A 19,108-nucleotide genomic window follows, 5' to 3' on the forward strand; every position below is an offset into this window, starting at 1 on the left:
TTCTATTTTGATTGCAAAAATAGCACTTATAGGAATTGCATGCACAATATCAACCTTAGAAAGTATTTGCATCTTATTGTCCAATAAATGTCTTATCAGGGACACATCTATTTATATGTGAACACAGTTAGCTTGTTTCCAACTACAGGATCTCATAGCTCATAGTCCTCATCCCTAACCATAATGCCAGTAAGTCCAACACCTGTTGGGCATTGCGTTGCTTTTTTTCTTCCATAGGAACAACATGAGAAAGACTTTATTAAGTATGGCCAATACCTAACTGGTGTTGTGTATGTGTGGTCCCATTTTTTTCACAATTGTTACTTCTAATTTAGCATTACAGTAATTGCAAATTAGATATCACACACTTATTCCTACTTATAAAACAAAACTGCTTTGTATGTATCCACAAAAAAAGAATGTTGACTTAAACAATGCAACAGTTATGTATCCTGGTATTTTAGTAACCTAGCTGCAGTCACCTAACTTTCAACTACGATTACAAATGCCAAAGAGCCAGTGAAGGGAGGCAGTTTTTAGTGGCACACACACACCACTGCTGTAACCTCTTCAGTGCCCCAGGAAAGTGCTTTAGTGAGGCAGTAATTACAAAGATCCACTTTAACCTTATTGATTATTTTCAAAACTGGCAGGTGTCCCACTAGCCTGAGGCCACGGCTCTGCCAGGACACTTCTACCTGCCGTTTACAGAGGGCTGGAAATGTAAGAAATGCCGCCACGCCAGCTGGCTGCACATAATGATTCCGATCAGGGCCTGACAGTAAGGGCTGTCTCAGGAAATAGATCACAGCTCCCCTTTAAAACAAGCAGGGGTGAGGTTTGTTTTTAATGTGTTTTTCTGTCCTTTACAGATATGACATCTGCACTTACAAAAACAAACCATGTGGGACTCTGGGTAAGTGTGAAAGATCGCTCAAAGAGATATATTAATTATCAAAAGACTGGCAGACCAAAATCACACAGCAATTTAAATTATTTTAATTTGTGTCCCAAAGCTATGAAAGCATCATATTTAGCAATGCAGGCAGTACATGTATTCTTCTCTTTAAAACTATGTAAAACAACAGTGAAATAATGAATTCTTTTAAACATGGATAGAGGGGAATAGAAAGCATTTTTTACTGTAATTAAGACATTTCTTACGACTTTCCAGTGGGTTCTTGCTTCATTTCTGCAAAGTTTCCCCCACTCTAATCTGGGATTCAGGGACACACTCCCTCCTCCCCCCCCCCACTGTTGCAATAAGGCTATACTGCCTCACTTTACCAGTAACCGCAGTGCGGTGACAGCAACAGTAGTGCTGACCCAAGGCCATTGCTGCTGTATATGCCTTGGCATATTCATAATGGTTCATTCAAGATGTATCACAACTGGATTTCAAAACTGTGATCTCCCAGTCCACATCTTTCCCTGAATCCCAGAGTATTGATCTGATTGGTTTTCCTAAAGGAAAGATAAAAGGTTAAATGCAATCTTTGCATTTTTGAGGGTCATTAACAGTTTAAATGATGTGAAACACTCCTGGGTCTTTGCAGGAAAATAACAACAACAACAACAAAAAAAACCTGTCTGCTGGACGGTTCAGACATAGCAGTCAGTAATTACAGGAGGGAGCTGAGGGCTCATTTCTGTACAACCCGTCTCCATTGTACTTGAGTCCCTCCCCAAAAAAACAAAAGCAGCCTGGTTGGCAAATAAAAAAGTTGTTTATGTGCATATCAGGCTGCGAAATCAACAATACAGGAATTATCTGATAGAGGCCCTCCAGGTAGAACAGTGTATCTTAAAAGTAATATTGTTACTCCAGGGGTGGTTTGACAGGCAGGGTACATTTGTCAAATCCTGCTGGTGGGTTTACTCACACAGGCATCTGTTTAGCATCCTAGATTTTCCACAAGTTTGTGTTCCTTGCCCAATCTGTGGCTGGAGTGAAAAGCCCCATGCCTGAGGGTTATCCAAGGACATCAACTTCTTCCAAACCTCTCATTAAACAAACAAACAAAAAAAACATCTTATTGAAAGTAGTCCCTGTTTGTAAAAGTCCAGCAGCTTGCAGTATCTCCAAACAACTACTTCAATAGTCAAGACTGCTGGTTTTACAACAGACTTTCCTGCTTAGCAGTAAAGTGACTGATTCAATCACTAAAGTAACTGACAACTTATTCATTGAACCATATTGTTGAGGCTAAGTCACCAGTGGAAGTGAAATGCTAACAACTAATAATTCTGTAGCAATGCTGTTTTACACTGGTAATAATCAAACAGGTTACAAAAAAAAACAAACAAAAAACAATATAAAATGGCTACCAGTAACAAATCACCTCAGTAAACAAGAAAAAAAGATGATGGGGCTATCTGTTTTAAAATTACGATCTTCACCCAAGCACTGTTAATTGTTGCTGATTTAAAAAAAAAAAAAAGAAACTTTTTTTTTTCTAACGCTAAATCATATTGCGTTTTGCAGACTCATGAACGGTAAAAAAAAAAGAAAGAAAGAAAAAAGAAAACGTTTTCTTTAAATCCCAGCTCTGGCTCAAGTTACTAGGTGGTCCCAAGTTACCAGAAGTAAAATTTATAAATCTAACCCCTAGTCTAGACATTTTCCAGCAACGACTGTAGTTCAAAAAATATTAATGTCTAGCCGGCAAAGTGAAATTCCCCCCAGTGATTTTGCAAATGACTTCGAAAGTTAACCTTTTGCCAACTCTTCCTTCTGTGCAGGGAGGGTATAAAAAGAATTCAGAGATTTATAACTGGGGCTTTTAATACTGAAACACCTTGGCTTGACCCTTTGTGTCTCCTTCTGTTTATCCAGGCTTGGCCTCTGTAGCAGGAATGTGTGAGCCTGAAAGAAGCTGCAGCATTAATGAAGACATTGGGCTGGGTTCAGCTTTCACCATTGCACACGAGATCGGCCACAAGTGAGTGAGCTCAAACCAAAGGCTCCTACAAAATATACAGTATTTATTTAAAACAGGATGGACGCAGTGTCCGTTTGGGAATTCTTTGGTTCACTAAAGGGGATGTGGTGGGAGGGTGCGTGGAGAGACATACAACTACCAGCATTCACTTTTGTACATTGTTGTTCTTCAGGAGGAATACCAAAAATTTCAGGTCACTGTTCCTAGCCTTAGGCTTCTGCATGACAGCTTTAGCAAGTGTGGGTCTACCGTGACCAAGTCATGTACTCATATACTACAATAATACAATAATACACTGTAGTAGCAGTACCAAGAGTAAAACAATATATATATATATATATATATATATATATATATATATATATATATATATATATATATATATATATATATACAGTATATATATCAACTGGTCCCATTTCCAGTTATCTGGCCAGTGATGTAGCCGCTATTGTATTGGCACTGGAGAAAGAACACACACACACACACACGCACACACACACACTCACACATTATTTCTCAGATTTTTAAATTGTGTATGCAATGCAAGCAGATTAAACCGAGTATACAGTGCTGCCCATAAGTATTTACAACCTGTGGTTTTGAAAACCCTTTTAGCTGTCTGAATAGGAGTTTACTGGTCAATGTAATACTTGATTAACTTTCAAAGGAAAAGACAAATGAAAATACATTTGTTTAAGTGATTTACATAGTCTGGGCTATGGACCAAGCACCTTGATTTTCCCACCCCAGTATCAAAACATTTATGAATGCTAGTTTGTGAAATAAAATGGGAAGTAATAGAGAGTGTCAAACCATAACACTTCAGATAATAATAATAAAAAGAAAGGCTTTTGTTTAATATCACTACAGTTAAAAAAAATGAAAGCCAAACAGTAGAACTTACTACAACATTTTCTTTAAAGTTTGTCTAAAAACCTTTCTTCATTGTAGTAAATTAATTAATTTATCTTATCTCGGTATAATAAACATATGGATAACTTTTTAATACATTTGAACTTCAATCTTCTAATACCTAATAGTGTACCTAATTTGGCTACTGATTATTTCGGCCATGCTTATACAGTGCGCCTGTCTGTCTACTTGTCAGTCTCTCTATCTATGTGTACAGGACAGTCTTTATAAGTGGTTTCCTAATTTGGATGAAACTGGGATTGCATTAGGCATTGTTTGCTGCCTCTTGCCAGTGTCATCAAATTGCAGGGTTTTATTTTGCCAGAAAGAGTGAAAGTGCATAACTGCCTCGTGCATTTGTCATGCTGAGTGTGAAGAAAAATAATTAGGAGGTATTTGTCCCTATATCCGCTTTCCAAAGAGTTCAAGAAAATGTCAATTTCCTTTATTATGTCTCGTGTCTGCCTCTGTTCTAAGGAACTTGTGTAAAAACACACACTGCTGTAAGAAATGTAAAAAACAAGAGATTTCAGCTGTACTGATATATTGCTAAACTAGTAAAACGTCAGAAACAAGTTGAAGTGTGATGTGGTTAGGTATGTTTGATGCATTAAAACGGATTTGTGTTTTTGTGCAGCATGGAAGCCTCTTTTCAATACTTAGCGTTACAAGATCGTCTTTTTTTTTCAAATTCAGTACATATTTTACTACAATAAATATGAAAGTGTATTTAGAGGATTAGAAAATTGGGTATACAGTGTGTTCTAGTATCAGAATTGAAATACTAGCTCTGCCTACATCACTGTGAGCTACAGATAATCGGCAGCAAAAGCAAGTACCAGCATAGACCATTGTGGCTGCACTGTAACTCCTTTTATACTGCTATGTAGCTGCAGGGAGAATTGGGTCATATTGTATAAGAAGAATGTCCCCTTAATAGAAGAACTGGGGGTTAATTTAGAAGCCTTGCCTTTTCACGTTCTGATTTATATCATGGGTAACCCCATTCTCCCAGCTTTTGACACGGCCGGGAAGCAACCCATAATCATGCTTTTTGACAACCAGTCATCAAGCAGTAATTATGACCTTCCAGTGCCTCTAGAGAAGCAATCGGCATAGACAACCTATGACCTTTGTCCTTATCCAGCTATGAACAGCTGTTGCAAAAGTCATTTTTCTTTCGTTTGGACCAGAAAAATGTGCATGTGTGTGTGTTGGGGGTTTGTGTGTGTGTGTGGGGGGGGGTGGGGGTAGGTGGGGGGGTGGGGGGGTGGGAGGGGGTCAATGGGCATGACATGTAGAGTAGGATATAGTGAGTAACATTTTTCGTCCACATTGGACTGATGCATTGTTGTGCCAGGTTGCACAGTGGGGGTAATGTAGTCCTTTGCTTTCCCTGACAGTTTCGGCATGAACCACGATGGAATTGGAAACTCATGCGGGACCAAAGGTCATGAAGCAGCAAAGCTCATGGCGGCTCACATTACAGCCAACACCAACCCCTTCTCCTGGTCAGCATGCAGCAAGGACTACATCACCAGTTTCCTCGAGTAAGTGCCTCAGTGGGAGAGGGCTGGGAGCAGCGGGCTGAAACACTGCCCCCTTTAATAAGGGGGTGAGCAAGGTGCTTGTTTGTCTTTTGTGCTTCAGTTTTAGTATCAGCATTCCCCTCTACCAGATTGCCAACCTAAACAGGGAGTATTAAGGTGAGGGTTTGAGGTGAAGTGAAGTATCTGTGCTAACACTTTTAAAAAGATGCTAGATTCAGAGCATACTTTGAAGCAAGGGTAAAGTTATTCCTGAATGATCTAGTAATAAATACGGCACATTTCACACTTTATTAAGCCTTATCTGCTAGGGCGGGACAAAATGAGTTTGAAAATCCATTTGTTTTCTAATATGTGAATGTCAAACATATGCTGCAGATTATGGCACCTTTACCTTTGCTGTACAGTACTTAGTGATGTATGAAAGGCACTCTTTAGGTAAACATTGTCATGTTAGGTTCCATGTTGGATCACTGATAAGAATATTAACATATGATTCAATGCTTCCCTGTCAAACAAACAGTTCTGTCATCAGCTTTAAGCTAAGTGTTAAACCTAAAATAAAGACTCAGGGACCTGCACTCAAAATTATGTTGCATTAAAACAGAAACTCAGAAGACTGCATATAAAGGCCAACAGCAAAACCAGTGTGGAAACTTGAACTGTGCCAACTTAATTTAATTTAGTTCTCTTTTCATGAATTCAGATGATGTCAAGACCCGAATTATATACAGTACTGTGCAAAAGTTTTAGGCAGGTGTGAAAAAATGCTGTAAAGTAAGAATGCTTTCAAAAATAGACATGTTAATAGATTATATTTATCAATTAACTAAATGCAAAGTGAGTCAACAGAAGAAAAATCTAAATCAAATCCATATTTGGTGTGACCACCCTTTGCATTCAAAACAGCATCAATTCATCTAGGTACACTTGCACAAAGTCAGGGATTTTGTAGGCATATAGTCAGGTGTATGATTAAACAATTATACCAAACAGGTGCTAATGATCATCAATTCAATATGTAGGTTGAAACACAATCATTAACTGAAACAGAAACAGCTATATAGGAGGAATAAAACTGGGTGAGGAATAGCCAAACTCAGCTAACAAGGTGAGGTTGCTGAAGACAGTTTACTGTCAAAAGTCATACACCATGGCAAGACTGAGCACAGCAACAAGACACAAGGTAGTTATACTGCATCAGCAAGGTCTCTCCCAGGCAGAAATTTCAAGGCTGACAGGGGTTTCCAGATGTGCTGTCCAAGCTCTTTTGAAGAAGCACAAAGAAACGGGCAACGTTGAGGACCGTAGACGCAGTGGTCGGCCAAGGAAACTTACTGCAGCAGATGAAAGACACATCATGCTTACTTCCCTTCGCAATCGGAAGATGTCTAGCAGTGCCATCAGCTCAGAATTGGCAGAAAACAGTGGGACCCTGGTACACCCATCTACTGTCCGGAGAAGTCTGGTCAGAAGTGGCCATCATGGAAGACTTGCGGCCAAAAAGCCATACCTCCGACGTGGAAACAAGGCCAAGCGACTCAACTATGCATGAAAACACAGGAACTGGGGTACAGAAAAATGGCAGCAGGTGCTCTGGACTGATGAAAGAAGAACAAGGAGTCCTGGAAGTGATGGTATGGCCCCCACAGAGCCCTGATCTCAACATCATCGAGTCTGTCTGGGATTACATGAAGAGAGAGAAGCAACTAAGGCTGCCTAAATCCACAGAAGAACTGTGGTTAGTTCTCCAAGATGTTTGGGCCAACCTACCTGCCGAGTTCCTTCAAAAACTGTGTGCAAGTGTACCTAGAAGAATTGATGCTGTTTTGAAGGCAAAGGGTGGTCACACCAAATATTGATTTGATGTAGATTTTTCTTCTGTTCACTCACTTTGCATTTTGTTAATTGATAAATATAAACTATTAACATGTCTATTTTTGAAATCATTCTTACTTTACAGCATTTTTTCATACCTGCCTAAAACTTTTGCACAGTACTGTATATATATATATATATATATTTATGTTTTTGCTGAAATTATGTGGATCTAGTGCTTTTCAATGCACCTTTATACCCTATGGGCTGACCTGCAATTTTTACATATCACAACTGATCACAGCTGCAGGGGCTTGGAAATGACTCATTTGGTCTACTTTAACATGTCTCTCTTGGATTGAGCTGGTGGTGACTGTATTGTGCACATATCTCTTGATTGCTTTACATCATGTTCCAGGCGGTTTCTGGGATAGAGGAGCAAGTGGCTCTTACTCAGCAAGCAGAGAGAGCCAGTACTCATTAGGGGCTGTAAGTTTTAAGTTTACACAAAAAGAAAGCAGAAGGTGTGTACCTGGTTAGAAAAAAGTGCACAAATTATTAAGGGGCAGAATTCAATGAAATGGTTCTGTGCTATATAATAAAGAAGCAAGCGCACTGCATCTGTTAAAAGTGGACTTTAGCAGTGTGAGATTGCTGTAAACCAAAGCTAGGTGGCTAGCAATGCAAGGCATCGTTGACGTTGAAAGTGACGCCTTGTTGAAATGTTTGTCTGCTGGGCTAAAGTTTCTTTTCTTTAGTGGAGACTGGTGGGCTGTATCCAGTTTGTGTTATTTATTTTTAAAAGGAATCCAGGCAATACAGTGTTGAGAGCACTCTCAGCCGCAGAGATTGCTTTAGCAAATGCAGGATGGTGGCAGACCTTGTTTATTCTTGAGCATTGCTTGTTTTTTTGAAGAACCTCTGCAGTCCTACAGGGAATCGGTGGTTGTTATGGTTGTTAAAGGGGCGAAACAAAGAATGGGTTGAGTATGAAACACATGCTGTCACAAAGCCATACAGCTAGTCCAGATTGTGCTTCTGTATTTTATGTTTTTCTCAACTGCCAAACTGACCTCAGCAAGCCATGACTTTTTCGCCATTGTCTTATTTCTCTATTTGTATATTTTATTATTGCGGAAGTAGTGTATCTTTGAAGTACTATCTTTTAATTAATATACCACTAACCAGTACTTGTCGATTAATAAGCAGAGAAGCATGAGTACTCATTCATGTATGTGAGAAGGTTACGGCAATCTGCATTTAATTTAGCTTGTTTTAATGTCCAGGAAATTTTGCCTTCCCCTAGCCCCAATACACAAGTGTTTTTTTTTGTGCTGGAATGGGAAGCCAGGAGATGCCTGAGACTAGGATAGCAACAGGGATATTCGTTTCTGTTGTGGGGATATTAAGAGCCAGGAAAAGGGATTAGACGAGCAAACATCAGCAACGAAAACAAACAGAGCAAAAGTCAAATACTGTAATTGCATTTCACTTCTCCTTGGGGCATTACACTCATTTCACCCATCCCTTTCAGTTTTTTTCCCCCCTGAATTTGCCTAGTAATTCAACCGGTTAGACTTCTAATAGCGGTGTTCTTAGGTTTCCTGATGATTATCTGTCAATGAAAAAAAAAACAGAACATTGATTGTAAAGGTAAATAAATCTGATACTGTCTAAAGCAGCAATAGAAGCCATGTCTACAGTGTTGTAATGGAACAACATGCGATTTTCTGTCCATTATGCCTGGTTTTGAGGTGGTCAAGGAGATAGGCTGTGTGTGTTTTCAGCTGATGCTGCTAGTTTAAGATTTGTTATTGCTGGTCCTTAAACTGGTTGTGATTGTTCAAGGCCTCTGTAACACAGTTCACTGTAAACTCGACTGTAAAGGCAAATAGTTGTCTACAGTAAAATGTACAGCTTAATTATTCTAGTTACAATAAAGATGAGCTTTGCTTTTATAAACCAGTTGATTGACAAGTGGCTTAATGTGTGTTTTTTGTATTAAAGTATTAAAGTATTTGCCAAAATTCCTTATCCTGTGTACAGATAGCATAGAACACCAAATCTAATTCCAATAAAAAAAAACATACCTGGTACTTTTTGTAAAATGGATCATCCTATTAACGTCTTTAAAGTTTGATAAATGTGACACTAGTTTCGCAGTAGAAAATATTACAGAAATTGCTACAAACTTTAAAAACACTTAAATAGTCTGTCATTAGCCAGTATATCGCCACAGATGACACACTGAGGACGAGGTTCGTCTGCAGTGCCACCCAAGGTAAATCCAATTTCCAACCATCTTTGATATTTTTGAACTTTTTGTCTTTTTTAAAATTCACACTTAGAGTTTATTTTAAATGTTGTTATTATTACTATAAATGCTGTAATATTAGAACACGCGCCTCACCGGTTGAATGGCTGTTATGTATAATGGGCTTCATTAGTAGTTGATTCACCAGCAGGAGCTATGGGACTAAGCATCTAACACAGGTCCTTCCTGGTGAATTTTCTCCAACCCTCCATCAAGTAGGCAGCTGAACCTGGATCATTTTATCCTGCCAAGTATCCAACCTTGACAAATTCAGAAGACAGTTCGAACCACTGCAACGTTTTGCTGGTAAAATGTAAACATGTGTGCTATATTGAAAACCATCTGTACTTGTAAGGGGTCATATATTTCAAATATATTCTTCAAATGAACATTTTGTGGAAAAGATATGAAAACAATTAGCTCTGGCTGTGTTCAAAGAATCAAGAGCAGAAGAGTACCACAACAGATTTAAAACATTCACTCAGGAAAAAAAGGAAAAAAAAAAAAACTTGCCTGCCGGGTTAAATGTGAGTTAAGAAAAGCATCCGTATGACAACACGAGGGATGAAAAAAGAACAATTTTAAAGTCTAGTGTAAGCATTCTCAACAAAAGAGACTCTGTCTGGCCCTTGGCTTTCTTTGTGTTGTTTTTCTCTGCTGCATTAAAATGTTAAGCTGAATATAAAAATAGTTGAAACGGCAGTGATCAGTGTAGCAGTGAGCATTACATATTTCTTTATGACAAAATAGACTAAACACACCCCATGCACGCGAGAGAGGACCTTTGCCCCATTACACATGTCTCCTTTTTAGAGAACTCTTTACTGCTGCACTGAAAGGCCCTGCAGGCAGTTTTCCGTTACCATAGTAGTATCTGTTTCATTGTGGAGGGCAGCTATTGCACAGGTCTACTGCATTCCTTCTGTCCACATTCCAGGGCACTACTGTGCATTATTGGATGGGTTTTTTTATTAACATTTTCATCTTCCAACTAGATGTATTTGGATTGAAAACAAAAAAAGAGTTTTGTGGAAGAGAACTGAGAACCTTTGCCTAATGATTTCGTATTGAGTTTTCGTTTTGTTAAGTTCTAAAGGAATTTATCATTTGTTTTAATATTTTTTCGTGCTCATGAAAGGTGATGGGTAATGGCACAATGGTGCTTGCTACAGTCAGAACCGGTGATGGCAGGTGCCATGCAAGCTTTCTCTCAAAGCACTGCGTGTCACTCACCTGAACATCCCATCCATTCAGGCCCTTGTCTTTCTCAAACAGCCACCTGGGGCTTGGTTTACTTGTGACCTGTGCTAGGTGTGAACTGGCATGGGAAGCTTGTGAATTAACCTGCTGTTCCAACCAGCTCCCTATCTTAGTGTTTCTTACATTATTATCATTATTATTATTATTATTATTATTATTATTATTATTATTATTATTATTTATTTCTTAGCTGACACCCTAATCCAGAGCAACTTACAATTGTTACAAGATATCACGTTATTTTTACATACAATTACCCATTTATAGAGTTGGGTTTTTACTGGAGCAATCTAGGTAAAGTACCTTGCTCAAGGGTACAGCAGCAGTGTCCCCACCGGGGATTGAACCTACGACCCTCCGGTCAAGAGTCCAGAGCCCTAACCACTGCTCCACACTGCTGCCCGCAGCACCGTGTTTCCCTTCTGTAATGAAATACAGTCTGCTGTATTTACATACTAAACAACAACAACAACAACAACAACAACAACAACAACAACAACAACAACAATAACAATAACAATAATAATAATAATAATAATAATAATAATAATAATAATAATACATTATTGGGATTTTAAGAATTAGAGCTAAAAACAATCAGGACTTTCTTCTTGAGACCATGTTTTAAGCTTACAGTATGTCACCCAATAGATTGCAGGCATCCTGCTTTCTCTGTGATGCTCACGTCTTTTTACACCTCTAGACAAATCAGTTGTGTTGAGGATTCAGTAAGTCTACTGTGTGCTCCTCTCGAAAAGAAATTATCCTATTGTGTGTTTGTTTTTTTGACAGCTCAGGTCGTGGGACATGCCTGGACAATGAACCCCCAAAAAGAGATTTCCTGTACCCCACCGTGGCTCCAGGTCAGGTGTACGATGCTGATGAGCAGTGTCGCTTTCAGTACGGTACAACATCCCGCCAATGTAAATATGGGGTAAGAAGTCTAAATCCTAACGCTTTGTGACTTGCTTTGTAATCCAGTTGCAGTTTTATTTGGCATTCCTGTACACAAACTACAGCTCCCATAAACATTTAGCACATACGAAAGTATTTAGGGTATTGTAATTAGAAGTAACTAAATAAACTACTGAATTAGAGAGTAAAGAGAAATATATTTCCTTAGAGAAGCATGCCACCCCATCTCTTTCAACTTCATCAAGTAACTGCTAAACAATTGTGTTGTTTGTAATTGAAACCCACCACGATGTAATCAGAACTTCGTCTGCAATTGAAACAGAGCATAGAGGTCCAGGTGTATATCACATTTTAATAGGCTGTGCTGTGTGTGTGTATGCGTGTGCATGTGCTTCTCTGTTCATGAGCTCGTTTAGAAAGCATACTGTGTTTTTGTTGTTTTTTTCTTAATTGCATCCAAAGAATTATTACCTTTGAACGAATTAGGGGGCCTGGACTGAGGCCTCATATTATTATTGGAGATTATTAACTCCACCGCAGACACCCTAGAGACCAACAGCGAGGTTAGGGTTGTTAAACTTTTGGTAAATTGGCTTTCTTACAGTGGTATCCAACGTTGTTGGATAAGTAAACATATTATTATAATACATAACTGCTTTATTAGCGCCTTAAGGCACATCATATTAAAGCACTAGCAGATTTTAAACATTCTTTCATTTTGCAAACCTGAAAGGGGAAAAAAAAGTCTCTTACCAAAAGAAAACCAAAGATTATTTAAATACTCTCTAATGTAGAAATTAGCAATGGTTTATTGATGCATAGGGGGAATTGAACAATCCAGTTGCTTGACAGTGTATTTATTTAGTGAAGAAAGAAAACCAGGTAAGAGAAGGGAATAGGTAGCCTTTGCTTCACAAATGGTGACCAGTTTTCATAAACTGAAATTTCAAGATGCCAGGGAACATGCACAGGTATAAGCCTGCCAACTTTCGACGTTTCTTTTTTGTTAGAATTGATGACTATAGATAGCAAGAAAAAAAATAACTGAGGGGTGAAAACAAGCCGAGAAAGCATTTTTAATGTGCTGTATGGAACGCAACTGTAGCACTTAACATGAATTCATGAATTTATTGTTTTAAAAAAATTGGTACAGCTGGCTTTTGACCTTTTCCTTAGCTCAAAAGTCACATAACAAAAAAAAAATAAAAAAAACATTTGTGCAATGTGTAACATGAGCAGATGTCAGTCTGTTTACCTGCCTCGACGTACTGTAACTCAAGCAACGCTAGTACCTGCGTCTTCAGATTTCCGGCTATGGCTATACCTCCTGACTTTATTAACAGAGGTTTGGTGTTCCTAAAGGACCTGGGCTGTTCGATGAGTATCCTGTACTTTTCGAATGCAGTTTCAAGAGCGAACCCGTGGAACGACTTTACCTGTGGAACTCATCATAGCGCAGCTGTCGTGTGCAGAGTAAACGATTTAAATCAAAACTAGGCAAGCCTACAAATGAAGCCCTGCCTGCACATAACAAATACTATCTGTGTGTTCCTATTCACCAATTTGTCAGCTAGTGCCAAGAGATTTTTTTTAAAACTGACTAAGATCCTTGCCACAATTACATCATTTAATCACAAGGTGGCACTGCACGCAGTGCAAAAATACCACTTAAAAAAACTTCAGTTACAAAATGTTGCCACCAGGTCTCTCAGTGTGCAATTAAAATACCACATTATTATTCAAATAAAAGCAAAATTCAAAGGGCAGGTGATTTCAGCCACAATATTAGGATTTCCTGCTTATCTGTAGCACACAGAAATAAAAATCATAAAAACAAACTGATAGGAAACTCAAACCGTAACTGGAAAAGCACTGTCTTTACTAACTGCCAAAACCAGAGGCCCAGCATGGAAGGCATGCTTTTTTTTCTTTTTTTTAATGTAAATCCATCACTTCACTATCTGTGAGTGATTCTGTCTGAAATGTTGGTCTCTTAAAAGGTTTGCAGGCTGCTTATTGGAAACAGCTGTTGTGGGCGGTTTAACTTGCATGACAGTCTAGGTTTTTTATTATTTTTGTTTAACCAAACTGGCACTGGATACCTGAAGTGGCAGGACATTAAATGCTGCCCTAGAGGTCAAAACTTGTGTACTGCATAAAAACTTTCATAGTGCACCTTTTTCATGCTCTGCATGCCCTATAAACCCTTTGAAGTTCCTGCCACAGGAGTGCCCAGTGGATTGTTATACATGCAACTCTGAAAGGCTATGCTTTATGTAGTACCTTTTCTTTTGCATATTGTTCTAATTAGGGCTAAGATAAAGAAAGAAAAAAAAATACGTTAACTTTGTTGTAGCTGGCTACTTGTTTTGTTTTTAATTAAGGTTGAGGTTCACAGGAATTATGGGTTAAGGTTCACATGAAGCTCAAGGCTTTTTTTTGTTGCTTGAAAGTGACATTTTAAAGAGATTTATTGTACCAGAATATGCCTTTCCTCCATAAAATGTTTAGCTATGAATCAAACCTGGACGTTGGTACCCTGGGCAAACCCATCTACCAGCGGGCCTGTGGTAGGGTGTGGCTGTGGATGTGTGTGTGTGTGTATGTGTGGATGTGTGTTTGTGTGTGTGGAGGTGTGTATGTGTGTGTGTGTGTGTGTGTGTGTGTGTGTATTAGAGACTCCTTCCTTCAGATGAAAGGCAAACCAGACGTCCTGGGTACCGTTGTATCCCAGATATAAAATCAGCTGTTCGAGTAAATTGGAAATCAAATAACACTGAGGTCAGAAGTACAAACAAAGCAGAATCTGGTACTGCTAATGTAGTCATATCAAGAGTAAAACAAGGGGGTTAAGAAGCATCAGCATGTGTTGAAGCACAGCAGGAATATCCAGTAACATTTGTGGATAAAGGGCAACAACGTTTTGACATCACTAGGTAGCAATGAAAATTGAACCTTTGACCACGCCTCAGATCTACTTGAAACTGCAAAGTCTGTCAATGTGAATTTGCAGTCCAATATCACCCCTGGGCTAGATATTTCAAACCCCGCCATGTCCACCATTTCCTTCCTGTAAAATAGAATTCATGAATTGATTGTGTAATATGGAAACGTCAAATGTGATGCATTGAAACACTGAAGTGTTACTTGGCGCTATATGCTAGAGGCTGGTCATCTGGCAATGTCGATTTTGTTTGTACAAATTGTGCAGGAAAGTCGCAGATGCACTCACCCAAAGGCAAAAGGGGTGCCCTTTTATGGACAGTCGGATGAAGAACAATATACAGAGTAAATAGAGCTTAGAGGTCCCAGCCTCTGCTGACAGCACAAGGAAGTATCATTAAACTGTGACATTTATTTTATTTTATTTTATTTTGTTAACCAGGAAACCGGGGGTTAATGATCAAGTACCTGTCTGTCACTTGTTTAATTTAAAAACAACAAAGTGTCTTAGCCTGTTTCCCCTTTGCAAACCCCCCCAGGGCCCACAGCTTTCTATTGCTCTTAATTCCCCTTTTAAAATTAGCCCTTAAAACAACCAGTTCATATATTACATTTTTTTAAAAAAATAATAACTCACTTTTTCTCTTGTAATATTTATATAAAGTGGCAGTCACTCTCAACGGTTCACACATCTTTACTTACGTTGAGAGATCTGGCATCAATTTTTTTTTTTTTTACAGTCGATGCTGCTGAGTGAATATTTTTTTGGAATCATATCATTCACACTGTTTCAAATGACCAAAATCGCCAAATTCCGCTGTGCAGATGCGGAACTTGATCTAAGCAAAGTAATTCTCTGAATTCAGCTGTTTCATTTCAGTTTAAACGTACCTTCATTTCCATACATTGTACTTGTTTTATGAACAGAATACTCCATGCATGTTACTCCATGGAGTGCTGTGGTTCTTTTACTTCTCAGCTGTCGACAATTTTGTTATTCAGCAATCCTCGGCCATGGAATAGCTACAGTACTTACTGAACGTTCAGAGTGTATCCTTTATATATGGCATACATTTAGAAACACCACCATTTAGAAACCAAGTATCTTTATTTCATGGGCCTATAATCTCTACTCAATTATGGGACTCAGTACAGACCCATGAAGACTATTGCTAATTATACAACTACCTTTCATTGTAAAGAACCCGTTTAATACTGTTAAACTTTGGGATGACTCATTTCAAAGACTTCAATATTTCTCAGATTGGGCTCCCGATGGGAACCCCATGGTTTGCAAGCCAATAAATGTTTACAAAAATCTGTTTTAATGATGGGAAGCATTAGGGAGTAATTCATACCATGCCTATGTCTGCTGTCTGTAATATCAGGTCACATCACTGAAATATTCAGGGCTTTAACAGCGCAGTTATATCACTTTTTATGGAGTATAACTGCTTCTTTTGACCTGTAAACTAACACATGTTTCTTTTCAAGACCTCTCTATATTTTCACTTTGGATAAAGGGACTACTGGCATTGCATAGTGAATATATAAAAAAAAAGTTACAGTGGGGCAGCATTTTCTATGTAGCGATACATCATCATTTTTAGGATGTTAGTTTAAGCTTGTGTATTTCAGGAATGGCTAAAAAACCTGGACGAATTGCAGACGGTTCTTCTAATTTCCCCTTGTTATTTCTAAGCCTCTCAAAGGCCTTTCTGTCTATTAAGCAACAACATTTTATGCAGTCAGCTGTTTTTTGCTTATCCTATAATGCACAAGGGGGATTTTAATAAATCAGATGCATGCTACTTGCAATGTTCCAAACCGTGACTGCCAGTTGTATGTTATTTTATTAGATGATAAGAGACTAAAGCCACACTCCTGGCCCTTTTTGTCAAGCCAATTGGGGGATAACATTGACCTTTAGTTTCTGGATTTGGAAACTTACTTTCCAGATGCTTTACAGCTCACATTCTTGTTTTTTTTTTTTTTAAATGTCATTTTGTTTTACATCTGTATAAAAAAATGTGTATGATATCAAACGGAGATCAATAATTCATTTTGAATTCCTGTGAATTTTTCTGATCAACTTGCTTCTGCCTTCTTTCCTAGGAAGTGTGTAGAGAGCTCTGGTGCCTTAGCAAAAGTAACCGCTGTGTCACCAACAGCATCCCGGCTGCCGAGGGAACCTTGTGTCAAACTGGAATCATAGAGAAAGGGGTAAGGATTTATAGTAGACAAAACATCCCCTGACGTTTTGTGTATCAAACCTTTAACTGGACTGACTCGTCACTGCACTTGCTGGTTTAATATATTATAAAGTAGCTTATTTATATATAGGATGTGATGCTATTGAGACATAATTATGTATTTGACACCTTGCTACACTTTTATTGACAAACACCCCCCCTTGATTGTAAACTGTCCAGCACAGTGCAATTCAACAGTGAAGGTTTGGTGGGGTTATTTTAGTGGTTCCTAGGCTGCGGTCGCTGGGCCTTCTCTTGGGCCTTCTCTTGTTATGCCCCACGCCTATGGAACTCACTGCAACTCATTTTAAGGGAGGCCCCTTCTCTTGATGTTTTTAAATCTCGCCTGAAGACCTACTTTTATACTAAAGCTTTTAAAATTTTTTTTTTTTTTTAATTGTATTGGTGTTGATTTTATTTTTGTTTTGCTGGGTTTGTTGTATTGTTACTGTTGTACAACGCCTTGAGATCGCTTGAAAGGCGATTTAGAAATTCAATACATTATTATTATTATTATTATTATTATTATTATTATTATTATTATTATTATTATTATTATCTTAACATTGATGCTTAAAGTTATTACTGCAGGTATAATTAAAGAAAATAATAACTCTATCAATTCAGTGTACAAACAATCCCTTTCACGAAGGTCTGCCAAAGTAATGACAAAGAAGCCATACTTCTGATACAGTACTGGTGTCATAGCGTACCAAATTGACCTAATAAAATGTGTCTGTCTAGCTCTGTAAATAAGACATTTTGCATCTTTGTTGACAGTACAAAATAGCACAATTTTTACTGTCATTTTCCAAATGGACCATAAAAACATAGTAGAAGAAAAAAAAAACAATCATTTTATCCATGGCTACAATGCTCAACAAAACCCTATCTCATTATGTTCAGAGTAGGGGTTCAACATAACCTAATAATGGTATAAAAAAGAGATGCAGTGTGGTTATTTGGAACAGCAATAAATAGTCTTGAATGGAAGAGGATGTAGAAGAAAGAGCCTATTCCCTTTAAAGCTATGGCCACAGACATTTGGTTCTGTGATTTGTGGCGAAACAACCAGAAAGGGAGGGCAATCTGAAGAGATTTTCAGCACATTCTGACAGTTATTGACACATGCTCTTACCTTGGATAATGGCCATTGAGTACAGGACAACTAGTGGCTACTCCACTGTCTGTCCCGCTCCGCAGTTAGGGTCAAAATATTTACAATATAACCAATAACTAATTCACAATCAGGAGTGTATCCTTCAAAGGATCATGCAAGAACACTGGAATTTTTTGGAATTCCAGGTCCTGTGCTGCTGTAGTGGGAAAATTACTACAAAGGATTCTGTACAGAACACAAGCCGGGCCGGTACTGTATACAGAGCTGTAATAATTTAGCATAACTTCATTGTGTTTGATATGGGAATGAGACAGCTAGCAAAGCAGCCATTCCCAGGATTCATTCATGCAGACTGGATTTGTGAAAACAGTGAGATTGGGTCATCAGTTCACTGCCAGGTTAGGGAGACAGTTTCAACAAAGATTACAGTGCATTGTAAATGACAATCAGATGTCTAAATGCAGAGTATTAAAGCTTTTAACCAGCTGCCACACTGTATTAATGACCGGCTGATGGCTACATTCAGGGGACGAGTTCGTGGTCAGTGTTCCGGCCGGCACTCAGACCCCAGTTTGATGCCAATAGAAAAAGAGTTTTACTGTGTACAGCAAACTCATGTGCCTGGCTGCATTGCAAACTGTATCAAAGCAATAAGAGTATTGGGGAGTCATCTCCTTTAGTAATTCACTGTGCTTTCTTGGTGAATATTTGGTCATTGTTTTGTCATGTTTTTTATGGTGATTTTTTTAAAAGTTTGCTATAAAATGTACAAATACATATGTTTCTTGTGAATGTATTTGTGGACATTTTTAAAAGCGCTGACATTATTTTAAGATTATTTATTTTTCTAAAGAAACATAAACCCCTTGGTTGTACAGCAATGCTGCACTGCGTCATGTTAAATCACAGCATACAGCCCCTGAGTATTTGGTATCACACCTGTGGTTTATTTATAGAAAATACTTGCTAATAACCTTGCATGTGAGCCCTAGGAAACTGCCTGGGAGTGCTGAGTGAGTAAACACCAACTAGCAAGCTGGAGCTCCAAAAACGATCACTTGTTTATATAATACTCCACTACA

General features: G+C 38.4%; 1 protein-coding gene across 1 annotated transcript in view; it reads left to right on the top strand.

Moving 5' to 3' along the window:
* Window positions 1-19,108, top strand: part of LOC117964705 (A disintegrin and metalloproteinase with thrombospondin motifs 6) — an 83,479-nt gene that overhangs the window by 29,932 nt on the left and 34,439 nt on the right. The window contains exons 8-12 of the mRNA XM_059011599.1: window positions 873-916; window positions 2,837-2,942; window positions 5,261-5,407; window positions 11,589-11,730; window positions 16,770-16,877. Coding sequence (XP_058867582.1) covers window positions 873-916; window positions 2,837-2,942; window positions 5,261-5,407; window positions 11,589-11,730; window positions 16,770-16,877 — 547 coding nt within the window. The remainder of the gene's footprint in view (window positions 1-872; window positions 917-2,836; window positions 2,943-5,260; window positions 5,408-11,588; window positions 11,731-16,769; window positions 16,878-19,108) is intronic.

This window comes from Acipenser ruthenus, chromosome 1 (assembly GCF_902713425.1).
Source record: "Acipenser ruthenus chromosome 1, fAciRut3.2 maternal haplotype, whole genome shotgun sequence".
NCBI lineage: Eukaryota > Metazoa > Chordata > Actinopteri > Acipenseriformes > Acipenseridae > Acipenser > Acipenser ruthenus.